The 15,297-nt window shown below is 32.2% G+C and overlaps 1 protein-coding gene across 2 annotated transcripts in view; it reads left to right on the top strand.

The window, feature by feature from the left end:
* The first annotated feature begins 3,744 nt into the window (after positions 1-3,744).
* The window catches only part of LOC144840684 (unconventional myosin-Id-like), a 32,875-nt gene continuing 21,322 nt past the window's right edge, over positions 3,745-15,297 (top strand). For both annotated transcript variants that reach the window (XM_078696636.1, XM_078696638.1), the window contains exons 1-3: positions 3,745-3,930; positions 8,844-9,052; positions 15,197-15,290. In XM_078696636.1, the coding sequence (XP_078552762.1) occupies positions 3,833-3,930; positions 8,844-9,052; positions 15,197-15,290 (401 nt within the window). In that variant the 5' untranslated portion in view covers positions 3,745-3,832. The remainder of the gene's footprint in view (positions 3,931-8,843; positions 9,053-15,196; positions 15,291-15,297) is intronic.

The following is a 15,297-nucleotide window of genomic DNA, read 5'->3' as shown; positions in this document are numbered from 1 at the left end:
TATTTACTTACGTAAAACAAAACAAAAAACGAACAATAGCAATGATTTCACAATATAAAAAAGAAATATTTCTTACAAAAAACGCTGCTCGCTTGTTGACGTAACAGTTTAAAGATATATTGTCCCCTTGAAAAATATTTTTTAATTCAAATTTGTTTTTGAATGTGTCATTTTATTGTCACATAATAGTTATTCACATTAACCAAAAAATTATTTACCTGAACAGTGAAAAAAATGTAATTTAAAGCAAAAAATACATAAATTGTCTGTCAGACAATGGTTTTTGGGTTATATTAAACGTTTCTTTTCTGTTTTTATACATGAATAAATATTATTTTTTTGTTACAGAAGTGAATAACTTTTGTATTTGAAGTAAAATGCAACAAGAATTCATACTTTGATTTGTCATAATTGTGCAATTGAAATTGAAAAATAAAAAATACGGAATCTGTAAAAGATGATGTGCTTATTAAATAATTTAAATAAAAATGATGTCTAAATAATATTACTTTATTATACTAAAAAGACTCAATTTCTGTGACTTTAGTTTATTTTATTGCTAAGGTCAAGTCTGGGGATCACTTCATCAAGCCTAGATGCTTCATGTGTCAACAAATTGTATCCTATTACAACCAAAAACTTTACTATTACTGTATATGGACTGTTTTGATAATAATTCAATGATTATCTGACAGCGAATTACAGTATTATTATATATCTGTCTAGATTGACAGTCAAATGGGACTCATTGTAAATACCAGAAATAATGTTTTGAATTTTTGACAGTGAATTATTATAATACTGGCCTGTTACAACCGTTAATGTAGAAAACGCCAGCTAATGTCGAAACAACCGTTAATGTAGAACAACCCACCGCTTATGTAGTAAAACCTCCAGCTTATGTAGAAACACCAACAGCTTATGTAGTAAATAAAAATCAACACCAGCTAATGTAGAAACAGTCAACAGCTTATGTAGTAACGAAAATTGCCTCCCAGCTTATGTAGTTACTATCGCCAGCTAATGTAGAAAATGTTATATATTTTCACAAAAATGTCTCATTCATGTGCAAATGCATCGATCTTTATTTAGCTATCAGTCTTTCCACCTCTCGTAAGCAACCAACTTTCTAAAACGACCACACATCGTAAGCAACCATCTCTGTTAAGGGACCGCTTCTCATAATCGACCACCTCTCGTAAGGGATCACCTCCTATCATAAGGGACCACTTCTCATAATCGACCACCTCTCGTAAGCGACCACCTCTCTTAAGGACCACACCTCTCGTAAATGACCACCTCTTTTAAGGGACCACGACCTCTTTCTCTCTATTAAAGGACCGCTTCTCATAATCGTCAGTGACGACTCTTTTAAATGACCACCTCTCTTAACGACCCCACCTCTCGTAAGTGACGACCTCTTTTAAATAACCACCACCTCTATTAAGGGACTGCTTCTCATAATCGACCATCTTCCATCACAATGACCTCTCGAAAGTGACCACCTCTATTGCGACGACCACTGTCTCTGTTAAGGGACCGCTTCTTATCATTGACCACTTCCGAGAAGTCGTCTTAAAAGAGACGGTGGTCGTTCAATAGAGGTGGTCACTTACCAGAGGTCGTAGTCGATTATGAGAAGCGGTTCTTTAATAGAGGTTGTGGCTTCTTAAAAGAGGTGGTCACTTACGAGAGGTGTGGTCGTTAAGAGAGGTGGTCGCTTACGAGAGGTGATCGATTATGAAAAGCGGTTCCTTATGAGAGGAGGTGATTACTTACGAGAGGTGGTCTATTATAAGCAGTGGTCCCTTAATAGAAACGGTGGACGTTCAATAGAGGTGGTCACTTACCAGAGGTCGTTGTGACGGGAGATAGTCGATTATGAGAAGCGGTCATTTAATAGAGAGAAAGAGGTCGTGGTCCCTTAAAAGAGGTGGTCATTTACGAGAGGTGTGGTCGTTAATAGAGGTGGTCGCTTACGAGAGGTGGAAAGACTGATAGCTAAGTAAAGATCGATGCTTGCACATTAATTATAGACATTTTTGTAAAATATATAACATTTTCTACATTAGCTGGCGATAGTAACTACATAAGCTGGGAGGCAATTTTCGTTACTACATAAGCTGTTGACTGTTTCTACATTAGCTGGTGTTGATTTTTATTTACTACATAAGCTGTTGGTGTTTCTACATAAGCTGGAGGTTTTACTACATAAGCGGTGGATTGTTCTACATTAACGGTTGTTTCGACATTAGCTGGCGTTTTCTACATTAGCGGTTGTAACATGGCCTATGTTGACAGACTCTCTTCTCCCAGACGTGCTTTGGGGTTTGTAATTTCAGCATGACCCGTCCTAGTTTACAAAGTACCAAAAACGTCGGCCCCTATAACTGATATAAAAAAAAAACAAACTGAACACAATTAACCAAAAACCCATTCTGACATACAATTTAACTATTTTTGCTTTAAATTAAGGTAATTCATTTTGTTTCAATCTTTGGTCAAAGTGAATAACTATTTTGTGACATTAAAATGGCATATTAAAAAAACAGCAATTAAAATGATTATTTTTCAGGGGACAATAATAATTATGCTTATGCAGGTGCTGAAGATATAAATTATTAGAGGGCGATATTCTACGTTTTAAATAAACAGACGGATATAAAGAAATGGGACTTTTTTTTTTTTTGAAATTGTACAAACGCCCTCATTAATTTTTGTTATGAAACATACTTTAATAATATCTATGTAACTCAAATTTTGAATCAAATTATGGAGATATTATTGTTCACTTACTATAATATCTATGATAAAATTTAATGGGATTAATATTGTTATAATTAAAAACAAATTATCAAAACTATTCGAAACATGATATGCATACCATATTGGAATGATGTATAATGAAACCAGATGACAAAATATGCGCCTTTGAAATCTAAAATATGACTATATAATAATTATCTCCGTTTACAGTTGGCCTATGGCAATCTTAGTCCCTATCATAGTGCAATCGCATGGCCTACATTATAGGCCTAAACTTTTTTCACAAGAAAATACTATCTACGTTTTGTCTTTGTCGCAAGATTAACTTATTCTCATGATGTTTCATTATATATTTGCTTTAACCCTATACTTTTTATTTCAACAGTTACCATCATTTTAACATTCATATAGAAAGTAGAAAGTGTTTTTTTTTTTCACAATTACGACGAATAAAGTTGATCTATGTCTATCACTATCACCATATTTTTTTAATTGATAACATAATGGGTGTTTTTTTTCTTCATATTTTCCCTTTCTCTTATATCGAATATCCCATTGTAGAATACCTTGTTTAAACGAATTCCATAAGTATGACCATTAGTTTAATATTTTACATTTGGAAAGAAAAAATAATTATTCCCGTGGCTTATACATTTTTAAACCAAAATGGTAGGCCTTATTTGCGAACAATACCATGATGAAGCACTTTATTTAATCGGTACTGTATTATACATTTTAAAAATACCATATTTGGTGCGGATTGGGTAAGTCTCGTTTTCGATAAATCGCCCTGGAAGACAGTGGAATACTTTCTTTGTTACTATTTATTAGTCATAGACGTTTTTTAGCAGAGTGGTATTATTATTTTGTTTTGTCTCGCAACAGTGATTTTGTTATGACGTCATCGCGAGGCGGCGCATTCGATATGGGAAAATAAACAATTGGAACCGGAAGTTTTAGACAGTAGACTTACACACACGAGAGAAGGTCGGCCGGTAGAACGGATTGGAAACTTAAACCGGTATTCACCGTATTTTATAGCATCTTGAGGCCGAATTAATTCATTATGGCCGGGATAGATGAAGGACCAGAATTTGGGAAAGGTGATTTTGTCCTTTTGGATGAAATTAGTGAGGATATGTTTATGCAGAATCTAAAACTAAGGTGAGTTGTCTGCCTATTGTTTTATGTGACATCTTTGCACCACCACATCGCCGAACAACCTGACGAATGATGTACTTTTCATTTTATATCCTTTGTAAACCTGTTTTATCAGTAGGCATAGATAGAAATTGACAGGTTTTAAAAATACAGATAAACAAACCCCAGAATTGTTACTGTGAAGGTAGAAATTTGGAACAAAGACAAAATGAAACGGACAAGAGGTAAACAGGGAAGAATGCTATGTATGTTTCAGCTATTGTGAAACATTCAAAATTGAGTGATTTAAGCTACATCAAACATTTTATTTTCTTTTTCATTATGTTTTTTGTTATCTGCACTTGTCTTTTTTATTTTACACTACAGTATAAAAATGATTCATTGAAATAAATAAATATGTATTTAAAAAAAATTAAAACATTTTAGGTAAGTTTACCTCACCAGGAAAGAGTAAAATAACATTCTTTCCTGACCATGACCTGAAGTACAAACAACTTGACATTTATGTTTAAAATGTTTTAAAATGGCTTATGAAAAGTCCCCCCCCCCCCAGGTCCCCCACCTAGATACTGTAGATACAGTTAGAACTTAATACTCTTCAATTATTAAAATTACTATATATTAATATTCCATTTACAAAATATCGATTTTACACTAGTTGACGCCAAACATTCAAGGTTGACTTGCTAATGCAATATAAATTCACAAGTCAGTGTAAAGTGTTGAATTCACACTCTTTTATTGTAAATAATTACTTAAATACCATAATTGTGTTAAACATTAATACTTAAACATAACAATCTAATAGTCGTTCACAGATCAAGGTTTCTGATTAATTATTCAATTAATTATTTATTGTATTCAACTTTAAATCCATCCATTAGTTACTATACACTATATAGGCCTGTATTATGATATTTAAACAATTTAAAATGGTTGCACAAGTTCCAACTATTGGAGCTGTAGAACTCAAGTACTGTTTCCTATTTTACTATTTTTTGTTTTAATGGTTATATTTAAGAAAGCAATTTAATATTATCTTTTTAAAATCTTTTGATATCTACTGTAAACCAGAAATATACCAAAACATGACAATGTCTTGGTTATATTATTTCCATGTTCAGTTTACCATTAAAACAAATAACTAATTAGAAAAATTAAAATCAAGAAGATTAAAATAAAATGTACACTTCACATTATAGAACATTTATAATAATACAACCTTTCTTTTAAATGTAAGTAAGCAAATACAGACATACACAGGGCAAAGGTTAATTATCCATCAAGTACCACAATTTTCCGATCGTAAAAAGGAAGCTGATAGCGTAAAAGCCTATCCCTTTAAGCTCGGATTTGATAACCTTCATGTAAATATCTTAAGCCAGCTGATACAACATTTCAAATTCACTTGTGCTTTTGCAAAATTCTTCCTATAAGTACTTTGGTCCTGTTTCCAGGAGACAAGTTATTTTGTTGTAGTTTACAATATTTTACTAGCAGCAGTGCAGTAATGCTATGTTTCTATACTAATTGTATTCAATAAGTGGATGCAGAGTAATATTATAGACAAATTCAAATAAGAGACATCTGCTAGAAATTCATTTATTTTTAGAAGAATTTTTCAAAAGAAAATTATAATGTGATTAGGAAAAAAAGCACCAACTCTGCCAAATCCTGGCTGTCTAAATATCTGTAACTCAACCAAACCTGGGCTTTCTAACTGTAAATACTAGAAACTGCAAGGGCTGTCTAAATACCAGAGACTCAAGCATAACTGGGCTGTCTAAATACCAGAAACTCAACCATAACTGGACTGGATTTATACTAAAATCTCAACCAAAACTGGGCTCTGTAAATACCAGAAGCTCAACCAAAACTGGACTGTTTGACCTTTTGGGTCGATCCAAGAAAGTATGTCCAGTACTGTACTATTAATTTAGGAAGATATCTTTTTTGAAAGATGCTACAGGTATCGCCTACTAATTATTGATCTCATCAATACCATTATGGTATAGTACACACTCCATAGTAGAAATACGTTTTCTGTATTTGTAACAACTTTATAAGCTTACTTTATGATGGTGGTACATTGGAACGTTTCCACATGAGGGTGTGGTTGTGGACTGGTTCATTTTCGGAAAGGGTGCTCTAAGAATTTTAACTTTCGTATCTAAGGTTAGCCCTCCTCTGAAGAGCATGGGCTATTTTCGGTTTAGAGACTACATCGAACAGGTGTATAATTTCCTTTTACCTTATTACAGTTTCTAATGTTGATTAACCCAAATTACAAGCACATTTTTAAAAAGTTTATAATGGTGTGAATGTGTTTCTTGGTGTCTATAAATACAACACACGCACCTATTAATTCTTTTTTATAAATGTTTCAATTAAATTTACAAATATTCATGAATTAATAAGAGTCAGACAGTGATGATAAATACTTAATGTTTACATTGTCGCCTACACCCATTTCAAGTGCATTCTTTTCAATTATCAATATTTAAAAGCCTTATATAATAGATAGGATGTTGACACTGAGTTATTTATAACAGATGAATTAACAATTTGTCAGGAAGAATATTGGACCTTCATGTATCCTATTTTCCAGTTGATTTAATTTAAAGAAAGGAATTTTGTGTATGATGTCTTGTCTGAGCTGAACTTGTATACTGATGAATAAAGTATAAAGTTTAATGGAACAACCGAAACATCTGTGATGAAATGCTGAAATGGAAGTGTGAATTAAGTTTAGGTACAGTACGTTCACTCATGTTCCATTTCATGCGATGGAAAACAGCACCATTAATTATGGTTTTCTACTAATATATAGCAGTCCCTACTAGGTTGGATGGTTCCCTCATGAGGGACGGGAAACTTTATTATTTTTGGAAATTTCCAAATTTTGTTTTTGTTTTAATCATATTTCAAAATGCTCCTAACTCTGCATACTGTAGAATACTGATAAGTGATATGGAATTTAAAACTAATAGAATCCAGATTCAGTAGTAGTGTACTGTATCAGTAGTAACTCGCATCCAAAATGGCTGGCCAGTGTTTTGGACAAAGATATCATATGCATACTGTATGTCGGATATTTTTTGTGCGTGAAAGATTTTTTATTGGGTTACTGTAGGTTTATCTACTGGGTAGATTTAGTATATAACTGTATGTCAAATTTCCTATAACAATACAGTCATTCTTTCTCTTGTCGTAAAGAAAATGACATTATCTTTTAGCATTGATTGATGCAGCATTGGATTTGAACCAATGTCTCTAACACTTTAGGTATGAACACACACCGTGACCATGAATCACAACCTCCAGCATCTCCTATAATTTTATTGATTTCTCTATGTTTTTTATAATGAGTGATGTATTGTAAACATGATATCATATTAAGGACATCTATTTATCAATGAATTCTTTCTGGCAAATAATTTATCAAAGTCGGTGGTAGTTCACCTTACTGATAATGTTTGTTCTTCCATTATGTTTGTTAAAGTTATCACTTCCATGTTTATTTTGGTGGCAGTAATTATTTTCTGTGCAAACATTTGGTTTAACGTCTGATGATGTCATGCATCAGCGCTTTCAATTTAATATTACTTATTAATGTTTATGGTTGGTGATGGTCAGATTAAACCAGTGATCCTCATAAATAAAAATAAATTTACTTCGGTCTCTGCAAGCATGGGAAAAACTATAAACAAAATATTACATGTTACATGAATGTAGGGTGTTACTGTACAGTAGTGTATGAAATCATTTAAATAAAAATTAATAGATTGTTTCGATGGTTACTATATTTTCAACAATACAATTATATTATGGATTCTATAAAATTACGTAGGGCCTCGCTTAATAACATTATGAATAAAAAGTGTGCTATTTAAAATGTATGCACAAATGCAAAATATGCAAATTATATACTGAAAATTACATTAAAAAAAGTAGAATCACTTAAAATAGCATTTTAATACAATAAAAAAAAATGTGAATAACTTGTTTTGTTGCTATTCACAAATGAGCAACAAAATGGAATTTTTCAATGGTATTTGCATCAATATCAGTTATTATACACATAATCAATACCACCTCTGAATAATGCTCTGTTTAACAAATATTCAGTGGACTAGTCAGTCTGCATCCAGGTGTAATGTCACCATAGCAACACGACACTCTTGTCTATTGGTTGTTTTTTTATAATATCTTCCTGTCTTTGTCAGAAAAGAATAAAATCAAATTAAATAATAAAAATATGTAATTTCAAGTATTGAATCAAATGAACACTTTTCCTTTAATCATCGTCATCTTGCCGGTCGACATGTCAATGGAAAATGGATAGCATAATTATTGCTTTATCTCCAACCCTACAGTAGTTAGTATTTTGGTCAATTCAAGGGATCATGTCAAAATTATTTTACTAATTTTGACATGATCCCTTGAATTTACCAAAATAATAATAAGTTTGACATCATGGTCCCTAATCATACATGCACCCAGACCCAGGATTAGTTAGCTTGAAATAGCATAAAAATAAAAACAGAATATATCATTGGATATTTATATTTGTTGATATTTTCAGATATTCATAATAGGATAAATTATATTGATCTATATTTTAGAAATTTGTTTCATACATAATTATTTAATCTGTGGCTGCTCCTTAATCTCAATCTAGGAAATATTGGGAAGGAGTATGAACAGAGAGTATACTGTACAGTAGGTCCTCCCTGTGTTTTCACCTTTCATACAGTAGCTGACTTGTTCCCTTTGTGAATGTATAGAATGATGTACAGGGTCGTAGCCACCAGTACGGTTGGTAAGATTTCAACCTGACCCCTTTTTTTCACAGAGGCAAAAACCGGACCACTTTACAAACATCACTGATGTACCTAATTTTTCTTTTGTTTCAGATTCCAAAAAGGAAAAATATACACATACATTGGGGAGGTAGTTGTGTCTGTGAATCCATACCGTGCAGTTGACATCTATGGCCAAGATGTCGTGGAAAACTACAAAGGAAGAGAAATCTATGAACGGCCACCTCATATATTTGCAATTGCTGATGCTGCCTATAAAACAATGAGAAGAAGGGCCCAAGATACTTGCATTGTCATATCAGGTATGTATATTGTTATGTATTGTAAAACTGGAAGTCATATGCTAGGTATACCATTTCCATGTGTGTCTTTTTTAGGTGATTTTTACGAAATGTGTAAGCACCCGGAACCTGCTGCTGGCAAACAGAACATCATTTAATGTAGTCGGCTGTTCATATAAACTGAAAAAAAGTCAACAATGGATAACAATTTAATTTTTGCACAAAGATAACTATGATTTGCATTGAATTCTCATAAAATTCTTTGTTTATATATGAGAGGTCACTGCACACTCCTTAAGGACCAGTGTGCACCCTCAAGTCTGCCCGGCCAACTCCGACCTCCAAAGCTCCGCTAAATATTAATGAAAACTCTGCACTTACTCCACACAGACAGACAGTCATTAAAAACTTGTTAAGGAATGATTAATTACTGGGTGATGATGTCCCCGCCCCGCCTTCTCTCATGCAAAATTAAGTGGGTGTCTGTCTTCCAAAGTGCAATAGAAACTTGGTAATGAAAACGTTGAGAAATACTGTAGGTAATTTAATAGTTTTAGGCAGGTGTTAAAAACCGGTAATTTGAGCTTTGTATCATGTAGAGAGAAAGTCTAGTCTTTGAGTTTTTCTCTTGAATTGATACGGACACCATGCTGTCCACCATGGTGTATTCACAAGCTACTATACACATTTTATAGCATTCCTGATGGTATTGTTGCCCCTTTGTCGCTCCATAGTCGGACCTTACAAGATTTCTATGTACAGTACACAAATAATTTTACCATATCAAACATAATGCTACTGTATTAAAAGATGTCAATTTACATGCATACTGTTGTTATCTTTTGCCATACAGTGTAACTGTAGATGTTTACTGAAACTACTGTATTATTATACTGTACTGTACCTACTGTAAACTACTTTAAAATATCTACTGTACAGTGAAATCCAGTAATTTAAAAATAAAAATGTGATCGGTCTTTCTCTCTATCCTATCACCATATTTTTGGTTTAGTGTACACAAATTATGTTGCTATACGCTTCATTTGTCTATACTTTAGTGTTATTATTTCAGGAACATTTCACCAGTGTAGTAGCATATAGTCATATCTCAATGACTCATTGCTACACATTTATCAATGTTATAAACATGCAATACAATCTATACTGAATGTTTCCTAGTCCAAATTTTTATTAAAATGTTCCCTGCTACAATTGTAAAATGTTTGATTTATACCATTTACACAGTAGTCTCGCATTTGCACATTTCCACCAATTGAGTTAGTCCCTTAATATGTGAGACAGTACACAAGTATTTAAAACATTTACTAAACTACAATCATGTAAAAGGTTGCTATGCTACTGTACTGTAGCTCTATCAAAGTATTTTGAGACATCAATAATGTTGTACAGCTAAACTAAACTATTATTAGAATGTCTTAGAATGTGACTTCACATAAATGACATTTGAAAAGTATGTGCATGTTATTGATGGCTTACCTTCAATCAACAATGAAGTTTGTTTATTTAATGTTCATTGTGTCTCTGATTGTGTCAAATGAGTGTTCAAGTATTACTACAATACAGTCTATCTTCCAATAATTGAAATTGCCCAGACAAAATTTTTATTATAAATACATTGATACGTAATGACATCATTTCCTTTGTTTTTTATTTGTTTACATGGAATAGGTAGAAAGAAGGTTTGCCCAACTCTGACATTTTAATGGTTTATATTCTGTACTGTGATTGATAATTGTGAACTTTCGCATTACAATACATGACGTACAGTATATACTGTAAGTGTATAAGCCAAGTATACACCATTCGGTTAATTATCCGGACTGTATTTGGTAAATTTAACATTCGGTTCAATGGTAACCTGAGGGAGTCGTAGTTTATGGCATCATTTTTTAACTTTTCAACAATAAAAAATGGCCGTTCAGTACAAGCGCATACATACGTGGTATACCCGAGTTTTGCATTTTAGTTGGTTTTTTCTCTTTCATGGCTTTCCGCCTGTGGGAAGGTCTACTACTACCAGAATTTATAATAATTTAATGCATTTTATAGTCTACATTCAAAACATCATTAGAAAATTAGTTTAGCCATGAAGAAACTAATTTCATCATAATTTAGGTTATTTTATTGTAAATGATAATTGTACACTGAAAATTGCTTTGTAAACTTGTTTTCATTTGTTTCTCATAAATCAAGTTTAAAATTTAATATGAGATACATTTTCAATAATTCAAGGCCAGTTTGTTGTTGCTTGTATACAGTATTGTACTGCGTGAAGCATAGAGGTACTACATACAGTACCTCCATGTGTAAAGCATAATTTATTGTAGTGATGAATGCTAAACCTAAGGCATGGAATACATGTAGGCTCATCTGTACTGTGTTTTTTTTTAGTAACTGTATGATTCCCCCATATTGATAGTTACAGTTATAAATATAATGAAGATGTTGCAATACATGCTTACATCTCAAAAAGAAAATTATTTTGTCCACTACGACAGGCCCACAACTTTTCTGAAAGATGCATGGCTTTTTAAAGTGCACCTGAGACAGATGTGTATACTGGAGTATTCCTGTACACAACGCCCTCTGACAAACTAGGAGAAATTGATAAAAAGTAATTAGTAAAAATGCAAGTGAAAAACAATTTTAACTTGTGGCAAAAACAAAAATAGTACTTTAATTTGATCTGCAGTCACACAAATTTTGGTATTATATATATTAAAATACCTTTGGCCTAAAAAAAAAATACAGTACAATTGTTGACTAGCCTTTCGATACAGTACAAAAGTCATCATGTATAAGGGTCTCGTTGGGATTTTACACTTCCTGTCATCATCACCGATACAATGTACTTCAAAAGTATTGTTGTATTGTACTGTGATATATATAAATTATGATTGAAGAAATATTAAAAACTGAGATCTCAATCTCCGGGACTTTTGATGATCTTATAATCTGTGTCTGTGAAAAATTGCATTATTGAATTGGTTGATGTATTGTATAGCATAAAGTTAAAGCACAAAAACTTTAAAATAAGCGCAAATCCTATAAATTATTAAAGTCTGTATACTGTACTCTAGTAAGCGTAAAACCCATGAAGTACTTGCCTAAATACAGTACTGTCAAAAAAGTGCAGAGCCCATAAAGTAAGCAGACAATGTGCGTAAAGTCCCCTAAAGTAAGCGAAAATGCAGACCCAAAATATTGTAAGCACAAAGCATTTACTAATCCACTCCCAATTGATTTTATCATGATTAGGTAGGTGCAAAATTATTTTTAGAAACAAAATTTTAACTGTATGATTTATAAGAAACGCCCAACATCGTCATTGGTGAGTGTAAATGGAATTGATGTGGGTAGTTTCACATCCATAAAGAGTATACAAAGTACTTAAATTGTGTTTGCATAAGTTGTTTTGACATCCCTATTGAACTTCTAAAATGAAAATATTATTTATTACAATGGAATATGTATGTTGGTATTCTAGGAGTGGTGATTATAATTATTGTGCACAATTGTATTGCAAAGTGTGCAGTCATGTAATGAGTTTTATTTGTCTGGTTTGCTCTAAATAGTTTGTTGTCTAGTTGTATTGGTTGTTTAAACATAAACAAACATGAACATATCTAGGAAGGGAAAGTATTACTTGTAATTTTATTCAAGTTTATCTAAAAAATGCATTTATTTATTTTGTATAGTTTTGATGTCAATTTCACATTTTATAATATAAATATTTTATTAAAAACTACTCATGTGTGTAGAGTAACGATATCTACCTGATATGCTGAAAATCAACAGTATTCAAAAGTGTAGACTTACATATATGTTTCATGATTTCAAAATAACTGAATTTTTGCTAAATATCTTAGCAGCATTATATAGAAAACACTGGTTTGTCCTGGTTATGTGCTATTAAACCTACAGTACTGTATGAACAAAACTTAATAATTATTGGCATGTATGCAGTTTTGTACAAGTTGATACTGTAAGTAAATTATAATTGTCAAGTCAAGCATCTCTGTTGAGATATTTTTCTTGAGTAGTTTTATCCATAAAGGGTAGTTGTCGTAGAGGGTAGTTACCTCCTCCTCTAAAGAGGTTATGTTTTCATGCGTGTGTTTTTTTTTCTCTATATTTGTTACAGTAGCAGGATTACTCAAAATTATTGACTGATTTTCATAAGATTTTAAAGGATGGTTTCATAGCTGTATCATGGGAACATTTCATTAAATTTTCATATGCCTAGACGGAGGTTTGTGCTCTCTGAGTGGCCTTCTAGTTAGGTGATCATTTAGAATGCTAAATGATCACCTATTGTTATTGTATGAAATCTTTATTTTTTTTCTTTTTATTGTTTCTGTACACTATTTTGTGTAACAATTATCTCAAAAAGTTTAATGTCAATGATTACCAAAATTTCAGAATATCTTTCAAATAATATAACTTAATCCTAATAAGCTTTCCAGCATGATCACTCATCCGTGACGACATTTATACGCCATTTTGCGAAATCACATTATCAATCATATCTCCATAATTCATTATCACATATTAATGAAATTCACTACACGTAAACTTCAGGTCAAGGGTAAAAATATTAGCAAATAAAAACGCACGCGCACGTAGGTTCATGCGCGTGATATCGCGCGTTAAAAATTTAAAACGCTCAAAATTAAGTTTTGATCAATTTAGAGCATGAATTAGGCCATTTGCGTGTTTCAAAAAATTACTGCGCAAAAATGCGTTTTTGCGCGCGCGATACTTAAAAAGCGTAAAAAATATGAATTTTTTTTACAAATCTCATTCTACTCACCATCCTTAGTACATTCACCAAATTTGAGTCAGTTCCGACTTAAAATAACGCTATACGAGCACGTTAAAAATGACAAAATGCGCATATTAATTTTACAAAAGTTCTGAAAATGGTGAAAAATAGGTCTTTTTTAAAATGAAAATAATTCTTCAGAATGCAAGATGACCCCCGATTTTTTTAACTTATTCTGGAAGCCATTGAGTTGTAGATATGAATTCATGTACACACTTTACGTACAAAATGTTTTGACGTCATCAAATGGCCACTTGAATTTAAAAATTAGGATTTGTTATCTTTTTGTGTAGATTATCACATTCAACAGAGCGCATCTTGGTTATGTGTGCTCGAATTTCGCACAACTTTCAGTATGTGCTTGCTTAATTAATTATCTTTATCATGAGTTGACACTATCTTCATTTTAATGACGTCATCACGCGTAAAAACTTGAATAACGTAGGCCGTGTAATTTCACCTTCGCAGTAAATTTGAATATCTTACAGCTCTTCAGAATTGAAGGTTACCTTGATGATTATAATTTATTATGAAAGCTGATGAAATGTAGATATTAATTCATATAAAAATTAAGCCTATCGGATGTTGTGACGTTAACATATGGCCAGTTGAATTGAAAAAGTAGTTTTTTCAAATTTTTCGTCAAAGTTATACACAATTCAAAGAGCGCGCACAGCGCTTCTACGTGCCAAATTTTTTTCAAAATCTTATATTTTTTTGCTCAATTAATTATCTTTCGAAATTGTCATCTTAAAGTTTAGTTTGATAACGTCATCATGCCAAAAAATTAGAACATGTGTGTCCCGTAATTTCACCTATGCTACACTGTATATAGTGTACATATTGTATATGGCATATAGGCACAACTCAGCACTATAAGCATATAATAGGATGGCATACATCAACATTTTCCGATCGTATGTTAACGTACGTGCATGTTTAAAAAAATTAATTTCAGTAAAATGATAAAAATGATCACCTATAATTCGTCAAAGTGACGAATTAAATTCTAGTTGTTTATATAGTTTACCCACATTGTAATATTTCAAAGAGAAGACGATTTAAAAATGTGACCAAGAAGTAAGATACTTCTTCTTAAGATGGTCTCCAATGACTGAAAATGTGAAAAAAAAAGATGATAAATTCGGAAACTGGTCCTGTTCCTGCTGGTAAATAGTAACCAATAGTTAAAATGAACGATTATTAATTCAAGCAGTAGAAACAGGCCTATAGGGACACTATGTCAAACCCATTATCTTGACACAACCATACGTACTGTACATACTACTGTATACTCAAATGTCAACATTTATTTTTAGGTGAAAGTGGAGCTGGAAAAACGGAGGCGTCGAAGGTGATTATGAGATATATGGCAGCGATTACACATGCAAGCGGCCAGAATGAAATCAACAGGTAATTA

Source organism: Antedon bifida, chromosome 4, assembly GCF_963402885.1.
Source record: "Antedon bifida chromosome 4, ecAntBifi1.1, whole genome shotgun sequence".
In the NCBI taxonomy this organism is placed as follows: domain Eukaryota; kingdom Metazoa; phylum Echinodermata; class Crinoidea; order Comatulida; family Antedonidae; genus Antedon; species Antedon bifida.
This window is presented reverse-complemented; position numbering and strand designations above follow the sequence as displayed.